This window comes from Schistocerca nitens, chromosome 8 (genome assembly GCF_023898315.1).
Source record: "Schistocerca nitens isolate TAMUIC-IGC-003100 chromosome 8, iqSchNite1.1, whole genome shotgun sequence".
NCBI lineage: Eukaryota > Metazoa > Arthropoda > Insecta > Orthoptera > Acrididae > Schistocerca > Schistocerca nitens.
In genome coordinates this window covers 340256364-340273778 of record NC_064621.1, presented here as the reverse complement: position 1 = coordinate 340273778, position 17415 = coordinate 340256364, and the positions used below count along the sequence as shown (strand labels likewise).

The 17415-nt window shown below is 45.2% G+C and overlaps 1 protein-coding gene across 1 annotated transcript in view; it reads right to left on the bottom strand.

Moving 5' to 3' along the window:
• Window positions 1-17415, bottom strand: part of LOC126199212 (UDP-glucosyltransferase 2-like) — a 156755-nt gene that overhangs the window by 41239 nt on the left and 98101 nt on the right. Inside the window, exon 5 of the mRNA XM_049935991.1 lies at window positions 4530-4752. Within this exon, the coding sequence (XP_049791948.1) occupies window positions 4530-4752 (223 nt within the window). The remainder of the gene's footprint in view (window positions 1-4529; window positions 4753-17415) is intronic.

Below are 17415 nucleotides of genomic sequence, written 5' to 3'. Positions count from 1 at the left end.
GATGTGTGTGATGTCCTTAAGTTAGTTAGGTTTAAGTAGTTCTAAGTTCTAGGGGACTGATGACCTCAGATGTTAAGTCCCATAGTGCTCAGAGCCATTTGAAATATTTTTGAACCGTTCTTACTTGTGTACAGGACACTATCACAGACGTCCGGTAACACAGTGTACTACAGTTGTTCTGAGTACAAGGACTAATTCAGCAAGGGCAACATGCAGACACTGAGACAGCCAAACTCGTAAACATCGTAGTCTTCGTAAACATACCCCTACAGATCTTGTTTGTTACAATAAGCGACTGAACGTCTGAGGTTTCAAGCATCAACTTTACGTTACATATTACTCTGGATGTACTTAACATTTTACAATGTAACAAACGGCACTGATTAAGTATTTGTTTCTATTTTCATTTGTGTTAAAAATAACAACAGGTTTCCATTAAAAAATATATGTATTGAAAATCAGACTTCCGTGGATTTCTCAATGGTTTGTATTAACTAATTACAACAGCCTCTCTTCTTACTTTCGGTCAGCGGAATTGGCTATTGAGTGTTACATCTCTAAGTACAGATCTGTTTCGTTTCGAAGATGCGCACATTGTGACATCGAAGTGCAAAAACGGAAAGTGATAGCAGAAAATGCTGTCGCAGGCAGTTGCTACGTCTTGATCTTGACGTATTTAGATTTATTGACGATGAGAAGGTGAAAGAAGTGATAGTACAGCAGGAAAAGGTGATGGGAAGTGGAAAGACACGTTTAAGCTTAGTAAGTTGACAGTGTGCAAATTACGGCAGACGGGACACGGTACCGAGGAAATTCAAAAAACCGTCCCAAAGAAGAAAAAACTCAACATTGTAAACATCTTACTGATGATACAGATAGATGTGTTATTAGGCAACAATTTATGCGATATTATGAACAATAAAAAGAAATGCAAACTTTCGTCGCACAGATCCGAACTTCAAGGCTGACAAGGAAAGTCTCAAAAATGGTTCAAATGGCTCTGAGCACTACGGGACTCAACTGCTGAGGTCATAAGTCCCCTAGAACTTAGAACTACTTAAACCTAACTAACCTAAGGACAACACACACATCCATGCCCGAGGCAGGATTCGAACCTGCGACCGTAGCGGTCGCGCGGTTCCAAACTGTAGCGCCAGAACCGCTCGGCCACCAGCGGCCGGCGCAACGAAAGTCTGAGGAAAATTGTTGTGGCTATGCGATTTTCCTTTAAAAAATGCCAGACAAAGCCTATCATCATGTGCAGATGAGACGACATAATTTCAGAAAAAGGCATATCACACAATTTTTAAGAAAAGTGATGCTTGCTGCTGCCTGGTGTTCCACCAACGTTCAGCGCACATGGTGTGAGGACAACATTGTTTCAAATAGGGATGAAAGTGATTACCTCTCCTATCCCCGAAACCCTCCCCAACTACGTACACAGTGCAGAATGTTTGACAACCACATTGACTGTATCACTTGGCCTTTGAATTTTAAAGTTATTACGACTCGTCTATAGTTTGACAGCCACCAGACTTTGCATCATTTTAAATTTAGGAAAACTGGATTTTCTCGTCGTTTAGATCTTATGGTAATTGGTATGGTGGGGTGAACTGTTTAAACTATAATGTCAGAGGGAGTGTGGGGATTGTTTAAGCATAACACAAATGGACTTTTTTTTGGATGTGGGGGGGGGGATGATCTAATTCAGTGTGTAGTAGTATAGATACTCGTGGACGGCAGGAATGAGGAGTGGTGACGTAGGGTAGTGGGGGCGTCGCGAGATCATGAGTGGTGTTGTGGGGATGGTGTGAGGGCGGAGAGCCCGTTCCTTCATCCCCCCCCCCCCCTTTGTTGTTAAAAAAAAGACTCAAGTGGAGAGATCCAAACTTAGTTGTAGGAGAAACAGTGATGATACACCTCTGACTGAATAGCTGCTTGGTGAGGAAAAGAAGCCAAATAGGTCAGCAGACAGGCGTGGTCTTGCCCACACATTCATTGTCCCAGAAATGACAGTACCAGTATTCCAGAATTTGGATTCTGAGGTAACAGAACCAGCCCTAGTATATCAAGTCTGGGCCAGTATGTCGGAGTTCTACACTGTTATAAGCAGCCCAACACATCTGAGCTGGATTGTCACATCATAGAGCCAGAGCCAGTATTCGAGATCTGGGGTAATACATCAGAATTCTACGACGTTATAAATAGCCCAATAGGTGTGAACTGGATTGTCATCATATTCTAGGTCAGCCACCGTGACAATACACTATTCTGATTTGCCGCCAATTTATACTTAGGATGAAAAATCTGTCTGCATTGGAAACACACTAGCGCAATTGGGCTACTTTTTGAAATTCTCCCATATTTAGAATTTCCCAGCATTTTATATGTAGGGCAATTGGCCTTTGTCAAATGGGTTTAGGGTAGAGGAAGTCCGTGACATCATTGATGACGTCATCAGTGACACACACTGTCCAAGAACCGGATATGTGTGGCTACTCACATACAAGGAAAATTTAAGTCAGATTTGGGAGCAATGTCTCTCCAAGGGACAAAGCATGAGTTACAGTGGCACCAAGTCACCAAAACGAGGCATCACATGCTGGGATCGTGTTTTAGAAGAATCTGTAGACATACAGCTCAGGAAATTGAAGAAACGACTTCAGCGTGTTCGTTGTCACAAAAATGCAAACGAACTTTTCCTTCTCCACGATAACGCAAGTCCTGACACCACTCTGTACACCCGAAGAAGCTCGCAGAACTTCAAATATCGATGGCGGTTTCCATTCGAGTAAGGCTTGAGACACAGCCTTGAGTGTGCTCAAAGCACAACGAAAGATTTTGGGAAGATCCACTCACGCCACGTCAGCTGAAGAGCTTAGATCGCCAGGGCTCATTTAAGGCCCAAGCGACAGAAGTTTCCGCCTGCGGGCCTCCAGTCTGAGAGGGGCACCCAAGTGCAAGATCTGAGTACAGTGCGTACCACAATTAGTGGCGAAAACTGACATGGCTCGAAGTCAATAACGGAAAGGTAGGCGTGTGGGAGGGGCTTCAACTGATGTGCCGCTTGTATGGAAAAGTGTTTTCGAACGGGGCCTGTAGATCACGCGATAGAGATGTGCCTCCTCTGCATCATCTGTGTCCTGACCCCAATGGAGGCGGCACAGAGACTGAATACAGATAACATTTTAAAATCAGTTATTCTACTGATCAAATAGAACAGCTCGTCTACTACTTACAGGGTCTCATTTACTAATACGAGGGACGTTCAAGAAATAATGCAGCCCACTTTTTTTCCCGGCCAATTTCGGTTGAGAAAATGGCGAATAGGGACATAATGGGATATGACTGTCTCAGGCCCAACAATTTCATGAATTCCTAATAGCTGACAGTGCTATACGTAATCTTCAAAATGGTGTCTGTAACGGAGGGCGTTCCAATCAGAGAGCTGTCATTGAGTTTTTTTGGCGGAAAATCGGTAGACATTCATAAGCGCTTGCAGAATGTTCACGGAGACCTGGCAGTGAACAAAAGCACAGTGAGCCGTTCGGCGAGGCGTCTGGCATCATCACAGAAAGGTGGCAGGAATCCGTCCGAGCTCCCGCGTGCCAACCGCCCTGAACAGCTGTGACTCCTGAAGTGCTGGAACGTGCGGATATTCCCGTTCGAGGTGATCGCTGGATGAGAGGGAAACAGTTCGCTACCCAACTGGACATCTCTGCTGGTAGTGCTGACACATTCGTCCACCGATGGTGATACTCAAAGCTGTGTGCCCAATGGTTTCCTCGCCTACTAACAGAAGACCATAAATAGCAACGAAAGATCACCCGTGCCGAATTTCTTGCGCTTTACGAGGATGATCGTGTCAATTTTTGTCAAGCACCATCACAGGTGATGAACATGGGTTCGTCACTTCAAACCAGAAACAAAATGGCATTTCATGGAGGGGTGCCATACAACCTCTCTCTCGAAGGTAAATTTCAAAGCCACACCTTCAGCCGGTAGAGTCATGGTGACGGTCTTCTAGGGCTCTGAAGGGGTTATTACGCTCGATGGCACTGATCAACAGTGAAGTGCACTGTACTACCCTCAGGAAATCGAAGAAACGACTTCATCGTGTTCTCCACGACAACGCACGTCATCACACAACTCCGCACACGCGAAGGAGCTGACAGAGCTTCATTGGACTGTTCTTCCTCATCCACCCTACAGCACGAATCTCTCACCTTCCGACTTCCATCTGCTTGGCCCAATGAAGGATGCACTCGACGGGGAGCAGTATGTGGATGTTGGCTCCGACATCGACGAGTAGAGAGGTATAATGCAGACACACAAACCCTCCCAATAAGGTGGCGTAAAGATTATGCTAAAAAGGATTCTTTAGCCAAAAGAGTGGAAAATAATATGGTGGATTGGAATCCTGAATAAAACCAACCTGCTTTCAAAATGAAAATGTGTTGTATTACTTATTGTCCGCTCTACGTATTTACAGTCCTCCAACTTGAAATGCAAGAATGTATGATGCAAACCTAGTATATCCTGTTGAGGGAGCCATTTCCTGACCATCAGGTTGGCGGGCTGGTTGGGCAGCGAATCGCTCTCCCACTTCCAGAGTACCCTCTGGGGCAGCTCCCGGAAAGCCTCGATGAACGCTCTCTGCTTGTCCTCCGCCATCTGGTCGCTGCGGACGTTGGAGCCCAGGCTGAAGTAGATGACGCCGTGCTCTGCTCCGTCCAGGAACTTCTGCACCTCCTGCGGGCACCAAAACGCATCGCGTCTTTAATGCAGTTGCCTCCTGCGGGCACCAAAACGCATTGCGTCTTTAATTCAGCTGACAGTAACCAGACTAATATACGAGAGGTAGTCGTACGCTTTTAATCATTACCTCGGAAACACCAAATTACGCAATTCATTTTTTGTTTTGTTACAGATGCAAGTGTCATCCAAATAATTCGTAGTCATATTAGGAGTCATTCTAATGAAAATAATCAGTCGTGATCGCAAATGACACTATTTCATTATCAGTGACCGGGGTTATTCTTAGACCAGTGGGTGACACCATTGTCAAAAATGGCTCTGAGCACTAGAGGACTTAACAGCTATGGTCATCAGTCCCCTAGAACTTAGAACTACTTAAACCTAACTAACCTAAGGACATCACACAACACCCAGCCATCACGAGGCAGAGAAAATCCCTGACCCCGCCGGGAATCGAACCCGGGAACCCGGGCGTGGGAAGCGAGAACGCTACCGCACGACCACGAGATGCGGGCACACCATTGTCGATGACTGGTGCCTCCCAGTACACACTCGTACAACACCTCCATCGACTGTCTATGTCTGTCACCAATGGTATCATCCACTGGTAAGAAGATGGTCTACTAAGACTGAAACCGGTTACCAGCAATGAAATAAAGCGTCATTTGCGATTACGACTGAATATTGTCATTAGATTTCGACTATTTCTTCTTTTGTCATCATCAGGCGCGAACCTCATTGCTGATGCTTTTCTGTTACTTTGTCTCCTACTGTGATGGTACATTATAAGGGAAAAAAAGACACAGCATGAAGAAATTATCTGAATGGGACGTAAATAGAAAGATGCGACTTACAAACAAATGATAAAATTTCATAAAATGTGGATGATTTATTCAAGAGAAAGAACTTCACGAGCTGTGCAAGCCAATAGCGCCCCTATGCAAGCAGTTATTCGGCTTGGCTTTGATCGACAGAGCTTTTGAATGTCCTCCTGAGGGATATCGTGACAAATTACGTCCAATTGGCACGTTACATTATCCTGAGCTTGATGGAGACTCCTGCCCTTAATGCCGCAAACATTCCCAGTTGGGGAGGGATCTGACAACCTTGCTGCCCAAGATAGGGTTTGGCAAGCATGAAGACACGTAGCTGAAGTTCTCGCCGTGTGCAGAATGGCATTATGTTGCTAAAATGAAAGCCCAGGATGGCTTTCCATGAGGGCCAACAAAACGTGGCGTTTGAACATTGCCAACGTACCATCGGCTGTAAGGGTGCCGTGGATGACATCCAAGGGGCTCCTGCTGTGAAAAGAAATGTCACCCCAGACCATCACTCTTGGCTGTCGGGCCGTATGGCCGGCGACAGTCGGGTTGGTAACCCACTGCCGTCCTGGCCGTCTCTAGCGACTTCTTCGCTAGTCATCTGGGCTCACTGCGAAGCCGAACTCATCACCGAAGACATTTCTGTTCCACTCAGTGAGATTCCGGGCCACCACGACCAGCGAAGACATGTCTGGAGACTGCCCAGACAGCAGTGGGATACCAACCTGTCAGCAGCTGTACAGCTCGACAGCCACGAGCAATGGTTTGGGGTGCCTTTTCATTTCGTAGCAGGACCTCTTTGGTTGTCATCCGCCGCACAGTTACAGCACACCGGTATGTCGATGATACTCTACGCCCCGTTTTGTTGCCCGTCTTGGAAAGCCATTCTGGGTTCACATTTAAGCATAATAATGCCCGCCTGCACACGGCAAGAGTTTCTATTGTTGGTCTTGGTGCTTGCCAGACCATGCCTAGGCCAGCAAGGTCGCCGGATCTCTCCCCAGTTGAGAAAGTTTGGAGCGTTATGGGGACGACCCTCTAACCAGCTCGGGATTTTGACGATATAATGCGGCAATTGGACAGACTTTTGGCATGAAAGCCCTCAGGAGGACATCCAACAACTCTGTCAATTAATGCCTAGGCTCAGAGGTGAAACTAGCACTTAAGTTTTTCTGTGCGAGCCCTGATTTCTCTTATTTTATCGTGATGATCATTTCTACCTATGTAGGTGGGTGCCAACAGAATGTTTTGGCAATAGGAGGAGAAAACTGGTGACTGAAATTTCATGAGAAGATCCCGTCGCAACGAAAAATGCCTTTGTTAATGACTCCAATTCACGTATCATGTCTGAGGCACTATCTCCCCTACCTCGCGATAATACAAAACGAACCGCCCTTCTTTGTACTTTTTCGATGTCATCCGTCAGTCCCATCTGATGCGTATCCCACACCGCACAGCAATACTCCAAAATTGGGCGGACTAGCGCGGTGTAAGCAGTCTCTGTACTAGGCCTGTTGCACCTTCTAAGTGTTTTGCCAATGCGTTACTGACTTGCTCAATTTGTGAAGCTCTTTCTGTTGCATTTTTTCTAAAATTGTAATAATTTGTTTGTTTTGGCATGTGCGCCATATCTACTGATTACCATCGCATTCGGATAATTCCTTCATGGTGCTTCGCTTTTTTTTTTTTTTCTCAGAGTGTATTTCATATGTAACAGTCGACAAAATTGCCCGGTGACAACGTCATGCGAAAGGCAAAAGATTTTCATAGTTCAGCAAAGGCTATGTCGATGTCTGCGATCGAACATCTACATCTAAATCTACGTGATTACTCTGCTATTCACAATAAAGTGCCTGGCAGAGGGTTAAATGAACCACCTTAAAGCCGTCTCTCTAACGTTCTACTCTCGAACGGCACGCGGGTGAAACTAGCACTTAAGTTTTTCTGTGCGAGCCCTGATTTCTCTTATTTTATCGTGATGATCATTTCTACCTATGTAGGTGGGTGCCAACAGAATGTTTTGGCAATAGGAGGAGAAAACTGGTGACTGAAATTTCATGAGAAGATCCCGTCGCAACGAAAAATGCCTTTGTTAATGACTCCAATTCACGTATCATGTCTGAGGCACTATCTCCCCTACCTCGCGATAATACAAAACGAACCGCCCTTCTTTGTACTTTTTCGATGTCATCCGTCAGTCCCATCTGATGCGTATCCCACACCGCACAGCAATACTCCAAAATTGGGCGGACTAGCGCGGTGTAAGCAGTCTCTGTACTAGGCCTGTTGCACCTTCTAAGTGTTTTGCCAATGAATCGCAGTCTTTGGTTGGCTCTATCCACATTATTATCTGTGTGATCGTTCCAATTTAGGGTATTTGTAAGTATTTAGTTGAATTTACAGACGTCACATTTGAGTGACTTGTCGCGTAATCGAAATTAAGCGGATATCTTTTAGTACTCATGTGGATAACATCACACTTCCCTTTATTCAGGGTCAACTGCCACTTTTCGCACCATACAGATATCTTATCTAAATCATTTTGCAAGTCGTTTTGATCATCTGGTGACTTTACAAGACGGTAAATGACAGCATCATCTGCAAGCAATCTAAGACGGCTACTGAAATTGTCTCCTATGTAGTTAATAGAGAGCAGGAACAATAGAGGGCCGATAACACTTCCTTGGGGAACGCTGGATATTATTTCTATTTTACTCGATGACTTTCCGTCTATTATTACGAACTGTTACCTTTCTGACAGGAAATCACGAATCCAGTCGCACAACTGAGGCGATATTCCGTAGGCACGCAGTTTGGTTAGAAGACGCTTGTGAGGAACGGTGTCGAAAGCCTTCTGGAAATCTAACAATATGGAATCTATTTGACATTCCCGTGTCGATAGCACCAGTTACTTCACGAGTATAAAGAGCTAATTGTGTTTCGCAAGAACGAAGTTTTATGAATCCGTTATGACTACGTGTCAATAAATCGTTTTCTTCGAGGTACTTCATAATGTTCGAATACAGTATATGTTCCAAAACCCTACTGCAAATCGATGTCAGTGATATGGTCCTGTAATTCAGCGGATTACTCCTACTTTCCTTTTTCGGTATTGGTGTGACTTGACTTCCAGTCTTTAGGTACGGATCCTTCTGTGAGCGAACGGTTGTATGTAATTGCTAAATATGGGGCTATTTTATCAGCATACTCTGAGAGGCACCTGACTGGTATACAGTCTGGACCGGATTTAAGCTGCTTTGTGACACCGAGGATGTCTATCGAAGAACGAAGGGGAGAAAATCAGGGTTTCATGTTCCATGAATGACAACGTCATTAAAGCTGGGAGACAAAATCAGATTAGGGCATGATATGGAAGGGAATCGGCCCCTTTCAGAAGTAACATCCCGATCTAAGGAAACCATGAGCTACATAAATCTGAGTGGCCAGACAGGAGCCGGAATCACCGTCCTTCTGACTTAAACTACTGGCCATTAAAATTGCTACACCAAGAAGAAACGCAGATGATAAACGGGTATTCATTGGACATATATATTATACTGGAACAGACATGTGATTACATTTTCACGCAATTTCGGTGCATAGATCCTGAGAAATCAGTACCCAAAACAATCACCTCTGGCCGTAAGATCGTCCTTGACACTCCTGGGCATTGAGTCAAACAGAGCTTGGATGGCGTATACAGGTACAGCTGCCCATGCAGCTTCAACACGATACCACAGCTCATCAAGAGTAGTGACTGGCGTATTGTGACGAGCCAGTTGCTCCGCCACCATTGACCAGACGTTTTCAATTGGTGAGAGATCTGGAGAAAGTGCTGGCCAGGGCAGCAGTCGAACATTTCTTGTATCCAGAAATGCCCGTACAGGACCTGCAACATGCGGTCGTGCATTATCCTGCTGAAATGTAGGGTTTCGCAAGGATCGAATGAAGGGTAGAGCCTCGGGTCGTAACGCAACTGAAATGTAACGCCCACTGTTCAAAGTGTCGTCAATGCGAATAACAGGTGACCGAGACGTGTACCCAATGGCACCCCATACCATCACGCCTGGCGATACGCCAGTATGGCGATGACGAATATACGCGATGTCGCCAAACACGGATGCGACCATTATGATGCTGTAAACAGAACCTGGATTCATCCGAAAAAATGACGTTTTGCCATTCGTGCACCCAGGTTCGTCGTTGAGTACACCATCGCAGGCGCTCCTGTCTGTGATGCAGCGACAAGGGTAACCGCAGTCATGGTCTCCGAGCTGATAGTCCATGCTGCTGCAGACGTCGTCGAACTGTTCATGCAGATGTCTGTTGTCTTGCAAACGTCCCCATCTGTTGACTCAGGGATCGAGACGTGGCTACACGATCCGTTACAGCCATGCGGATAAGATGCCTCTCATCTCGACTGCTAGTGATACGAGGCCGTTGGGATCCAGCACGGCGTTCCGTATTACCCTTCTGAACCCACCGATTCCGTATTCTGCTAACAGTCATTGGATCTCGACCAACGCGAGCAGCAGTGTCGCGATACGATAAACCGCAATCGCGATAGGCTACAATCCGACCTTTATCAAAGTCGGAAACGTGATGGTGCGCATTTCTCCTCCTTACACGAGGTATCTCAAGAACGTTTCACCAAGCAACGGCGGTCAACTGCTGTTTGTGTATGAGAAATCGGTTGGAAACTTTCCTCATGTCAGCACGTTGTAGGTGTCGCCACCGGCGGCAATCTTGTGTGAATGCTCTGAAAAGCTAATCATTTGCATATCACAGCATCTTCTTCCTGTCGGTTAAATTTCGCGTCTGTAGCACGTCATCTTCGTGGTGTACAATTTTAATGGCCAGTAGTATAGAACCCAGTGTCGTACCACTGAGCCACCTCACTCCTTGCCTGCGATGGAAGGGTGTTAGTTGAGCCATAGTCCTCCGCAGCCTGTCTGCACTGAAACACCCGCGTCCATGCAACACTAAAGGTGAAGCTTCTGATCTGATTAAAACTGTTGCTGCGATATTTGATCGTAACGATTCCTGGATTGCATAATCCCAGAACATCACTGTGTCAGTTGAGGCTTTGCAAGTAAAACTTGAAATGTGTCCACTTGATCTCCAGATACCGAAAAAAGCGGCGACGTGTTGGCCGAAGAAAGAACAGTGTTACGAAATGCTTAATTTAATAGGAACACTGGCCACAACCAAGCAGCAAATTTAAAATCAATCCTGCACCTATGGAAGAAACGATGAAAGGATGCCAAAACAATGAGAGGACTTACGGTTCATGCCAAATATGATACAGGGACTAGTAATGAAGCACCTAAAAGCCTCAAGAGGCCTTACACGGATCCTGACTAGTCATGTGCTCTACGACGCCTACTGGAAGCGAACTGGTAGAAGACAGACCTCCGAGTGTGCCAGTAGTCAAAAGGGTATACCAGAACATAGCACCCGGGGATGTTTACTTATACCGATGCTGCTGATACTGATCGGCAGCAAGTGAATCGGCACGGAAGACACGGTGTCAAGGAGATATTGCGTTGCGAGACAGAGTAGCAGATCTTGGACAACACTGCCGGTGCTGTTTCAAGAAAGGCTTGGGCGGCGCTTATCTTGTCAGTCAACCCCCGTCTACTGCATTACGAGAGGTTGCGACAGAAGATCGCAAAGCAACGCAGCCAAGGCAGCTGAGGTGAACAATAGCGGCAAAAGAACTGCCATCACCGTAAGTGCAGCCATCATAACAACACCAGAGAGAAACGCAGCAGTGGGCCGTGTCTCGCCACACATGGAACAAGAACCGATGTGACGTAAATCGGATTGCGGCTGCACACATTACCAGTAACAACAATGCTCTCTTGGAACAGGGCAATCCTTCCCTGCAACCAGTGAGCCAGCAAACAATGTAAGAGGCAGATGCAACCAAAACGCCCTCCACAGCACCCAAGGAACTGGTAGGGCCTATCTGTGGACCGGGGAAGCAATGGAGCGATTGTGGAATGTGACAGGCAAAAATTGTAGTTATTGTAAAGTAGTAGATACAGATGTGGTAGTAGGTGCAGTTTTTTGCAAAATAGGATTTTGTAGATTATTTTTGACTATTGTTATTATTAATGGTAGAAATCGTTTTGGTGATGAGAGGTAGTATTGTGTAGGATAATATTAAGTATTAATGTATACTGGACAACTTGTGTAAGAATCAGTACAGCCTGTGTTTAAATTATAAGTAACAATCTACAATGGAATGGAATAAATAAATAAAAATAAAAACGTAAGTCCTAGGGACGCATGGGACAACATTTTTGTCTCATCAGACGTAATTCTATACTTGTTTGTGCAGTAGTGGTTGATAATTAACCAGTATATCTTGCTACCGCCTATGCCGACGTTCAGGTTGCCAGATAGCCCTCAGAATTAAATCTCTCTCTAGACCACCACAAGATGAACAACGTACACACAAAATTAAAAAAAGGAAGTTTAACAAACTAAATAAAGAAGCGCTGCTTAACATACAATTTCCTGCCTCTTACCAGTAAAGAACTACCAAATGCTCTAAGTGACATGAAAAAAAGAGCAAAACATCAGACTTTTATAGAGAGCAACCTGAGTTTCTTTTCTTGCCCAACACAAAGAATATAAAGGCACCGAGACCACTTTTAACAGAAGATTTGCCCACTCCGACAGAGTACTTTAAGAAATGGGTCTTACATCAAATATAAACAAGACTGACACAAGTTGCTTTCATCTAAATAACAGATATGAAAATCGTCAGCGTGTACTTTATTTTAATAAAAACCGCTCAGACCCCAAAAAAAAAACCATAAATATCTACGAGTGACTTCAGACTTTCAGACAAAGCTCTAAGAAAAGAACCCTTAGTAACATTATTCGGAAGTTTAGTAACACTACATAGGGAGCATCAGCAAACACATTACAGACTTCAGCACTGAGGCCGGTTACTCCGTAGCTGAATGCTCTGTACCAGTTCGATTGAATAGCACTTACTCTAAAACGGTACACGTCCAGTTAAATACAGGTTTCCCATTCAATCAAGATCCAGGAAAAAAACCACAGTAGATACGACAATGAAAAATGCACCAGATTGTAGAGCACCCCAAAGAATTTATTTATTTATCATCAATACACCACTACATGTAAACCATCTGTAGCATGAAGAATATCGAGTCTATATTCAGTTTCCTGCCAAGTTCTTTGTAACATTTCCTCTGTTATTGTTGCAATCGCATTAGTGATACGATGTCGCAACGTAGGAATGTCTACCACTTTGGTCACATACACAAATCCCCACATACATAAATCAAGCGGCGTAAATTCGGCTGAACGTGGTGGCCAGGCTATGGGTCCTCCGTGTACGATCCAACGATTAGAAATTTCCGATCCAGGAACTTGCGAACAGCCGTTGACCAATGCGCCGGAGCTCCATGTTGTTGAAAAATGATGTTGGGTTGCAAGTCTTATATCTGAGGATACACAGACTACTCCAACGTGTCCAGATACACTGACCCATTCACTGTTTGTTCCGCAAAGAAGAACGGTCCAAGAGTCCTGACGTGCATTAGCCCACATCAGACGTTTAGTTTAGGGCTATCACGAACATGGTCAATGACAATGTGCGGATTTTGCGAACCCCAAATCCGAACATTATGCCTATTAACCCTTCCTCATAGGCCAAAAAGGTTGCCTAATCTGAGAATAAACATCTTTCCAGGAAGCTGGCATCCATATCAATAGCTGCAGCATATCCGCAGCAAATTGTTGTCGGCGTGGTTTGTCGCTCGGCGTCAGATGTTGCAGAACTTGCACTTTGTAAGCACACATACGAAGACGCTGGTGAACTACACGATGCAATGCTGATCGAGGTACATCAAGTTGCCTTAACGCTTGACCAATTGACTTAAGTGCGCTTCTGAGAAACGTTTGTCTGATATCCTCCACTGTCTCTTCTGAAACTCCGTAACGAGCACTGCCAGAATGTTTCAGAACACTTCCTGTTGCCAGAAGCTTCCTATACCATTCCTTAATTGTTTTCACATCAGGTGGATCACATTTATGCGCACGACGATAATTTCTTTGCACAGTAATCGGCGATTTTGTTTCTGCAAACCACACTACTGCTTGCGCACGCTGCCGTGGAGTCGTCTTTCTCACTTCGTGAGACCATGCTGCACTCTGGCGACGATACTTGGCACTTCTGACGCGGGAATATAAATTCTTTGAGATGCTCTACAATGTGGTGCATTTACAGGGTGTTTCAAAAATGACCGGTATATTTGAAACGGCAATAAAAACTAAACGAGCAGCGATAGAAATATACCGTTTGTTGCAATATGCTTGGGACAACAGTACATTTTCAGGCGGACAAACTTTCGAAATTACAGTAGTTACAATTTTCAACAACAAATGGCGCTGCAAGTGATGTGAAAGATATAGAAGACAACACAGTCTGTGGGTGCGCCATTCTGTACGTCGTCTTTCTGCTGTAAGCGTGTGCTGTTCACAACGTGCAAGTGTGCTGTAGACAACATGGTTTATCCCTTGGAACAGAGGATTTTTCTGGTGTTGGAATTCCACCGCCTAGAACACAGTGTTGTTGCAACAAGACGAAGTTTTCAACGGAGGTTTAATGTAACCAAAGGACTGAAAAGCGATACAATAAAGGATCTGTTTAAAAAATTTCAACGGACTGGGAACGTGACGGATGAACGTGCTGGAAAGGTAGGGCGACCGCGTACGGCAACCACAGAGGGCAACGCGCAGCTAGTGCAGCAGGTGATCCAACAGCGGCCTCGGGTTTCCGTTCGCCGTGTTGCAGCTGCGGTCCAAATAACGCCAACGTCCACGTATCGTCTCATGCGCCAGAGTTTACACCTCTATCCATACAAAATTCAAACGCGGCAACCCCTCAGCGCCGCTACCATTGCTGCACGAGAGACATTCGCTAACGATATAGTGCACAGGATTGATGACGGCGATATGCATGTGGGCAGCAGTTGGTTTACTGACGAAGCTTATTTTTACCTGGACGGCTTCGTCAATAAACAGAACTGGCGCATATGGGGAACCGAAAAGCCCCATGTTGCAGTCCCATCGTCCCTGCATCCTCACCAAAAAGTACTGGTCTGGGCTGCCATTTCTTCCAAAGGAATCATTGGCACATTTTTCAGATCCGAAACGATTACTGCATCACGCTATCTGGACATTCTTCGTGAATTTGTGGCGGTACAAACTGCCTTAGACGACACTGCGAACACCTCGTGGTTTATGCAAGATGGTGCCCGGCCACATCGCACGGCCGACGTCTTTAATTTCCTGAATGAATATTTCGATGATCGTGTGATTGCTTTGGGCTATCCGAAACATACAGGAGGCGGCGTGGATTGGCGTCCCTATTCGCCAGACATGAACCCCTGTGACTTCTTTCTGTGGGGACACTTGAAAGACCAGGTGTACCGCCAGAATCCAGAAACAATTGAACAGCTGAAGCAGTACATCTCATCTGCATGTGAAGCCATTCCGCCAGACACGTTGTCAAAGGTTTCGGGTAATTTCATTCAGAGACTACGCCATATTATTGCTACGCATGGTGAATATGTGGAAAATATCGTACTATAGAGTTTCCCAGACCGCAGCGCCATCTGTTGTTGAAAATTGTAATTACTGTAATTTCGAAAGTTTGTCTGCCTGAAAATGTACTGTTGTCCCAAGCATATTGCAACAAACGGTGTATTTCTATCGCTGCTCGTTTAGTTTTTATTGCCGTTTCAAATATACCGGTCATTTTTGAAACACCCTGTATCATTGTCGTATCTACTATGGTTTTTATCTCCTGGGTCCTTGAAATCAGGGAGGTTTGGGTGGACACCCCACTGAGGATGGTTACTGGGTGCACCAGGCCTATCTACTCCACTCTACTGGTTTGCAGTACTCAGCCACATAGCTCCGTCCCTTCTGTACAGACAGGGAGAACTCATAAAGAAATAAAATCATCAAATATCCCTAACTGTTCCTTCCACCAGATCATACCCAGCTGGCAGAAAATCGGCCATTGCCCCAAAAGCTACGATGGCGCTTTGCTGAACAACTGGTTAGCGACAGACTCAGTTGGGTTGGGTTGTTTTTGGGGGAGGAGACCAGACAGCGAGGTCATCGGTCTCATCGGATTAGGGAACGAAGAGGAAGGAAGTCGGCCGTGCCCTTTCAAAGGAACCATCCCGGCATTTGCCTGGAACGATTTAGGGAAATCATGGAAAACCTAAATCAGGATGGCCGGACGCGGGATTGAACCGTCGTCCTCCCGAATGCGAGTCCAGTGTGCTGGCCACTGCGCCACCTCGCTCGGTCCACAGACTCAGTCTCAGTACCAAATGGTTAGAACTGTCGCATGAAAACGCTCTTTGCTATCTATGTGATCATATAGATCCGCCAGAAATAGCCGGTGGTTTTGAACTCTATCGTCATATATGGCAAAATTTAAACAGAATTCGCACAGGGCACGTATTTTTTGCAGATAACCTATAGGAATGGGAAAAACATCCAACACCAGACCTGCGACTGTCGAACTCCAAGGCCATCCGTCACCTTGCTGAACAATGTGAGCTAAGAGCATAAGCTGGTGATCCAATGGAGTTCTTCGTTCCAACACCTGTGTGCCTTGAATGGATAGTTGCAACTTCTCTAGTTCCTCAACACGGCGTCCCAGCAGGAATGGTCAATATTGGGAGATGTGACAGGAACAATCATTTGAAGCAAAAACTTTCATATGAACATATGCCCTGTTCCGAATATCTCTCAGATAGAACACGTTTAATGTGCATTGTTATTCTTTTCAGTAGTATTCAATACATTGTCAGGTTTACATATGTTAGTAAACACACAACATGAAGATGAAGTATAAACTGAAAAATACGTATTTTTAACACATTCACCTCTAAGTATTATCGTATACGTCGTACTACAAAGGTTGCCAGCAGCTCGTAGTCTAGTGGCTAGCGTTGCTGCCTCTGGATCACGGTGTCCTGGGTTCGATTCCCGGCCGGACTGGGGATATTTCTCTGCCCGGGGACTGAGTGTTTGTGTTGTCATCATCATCATCATTACCATTCGTGACTGTGACTAGATTGGATTTGTAAATCTTGGACTGCGTAAAAATTGCTATTTCGTATGGGCGCTGATGACGGCGCAGTTGAGTGCTCCTCGAACCAAACGTCGTATTACAACTGTTTTACAGTTAACGATAAGTGTTAGAATATCTCACCTTCACCTTAAACGCATTTGTGTGCTCTTGGTGGGACATATTGTATTGTTCTGATTGCCTCTACACGTTCGCTAATGATCGCAGCGTCGTCCATGACGCTACCAAATAGTTCCTCTCGCGTACTGATTTCCGTTTGTGCACCTCATACTTCATCCAGCCCCATAAACAGAAATCTAATGGCTTAAGGTCTTGAGATCTTGGCTGCCAGCTAATTTTACTACCACGAGAAATACAATCATTAGGTAAGTGCAGTTGAGGTGTTCCCTACCACGTCTGGTAAAATGTAGAGTTGCTTCGTAATGCTGGAAGTAATGCCTGGCCAATGGAACGTCCTCAAGATGTTCAACAAACGAATTTTTCAGAGAAGGCAAGTAATTCTGTCCCGTCGTTCGTTCTTCTAAAATTGCTGGACCTATCAACTTGTTCGGATCATTCCGCACCAAAAACTGATCGAAGAACGAACTTGTAAGTTGGTTTCCACTGTAGCGTGTGGATTTTCCTGCCACCATAGAGGATTATTACCTGTGTTGTTTATTCCATTCTGTGTAAACGTGG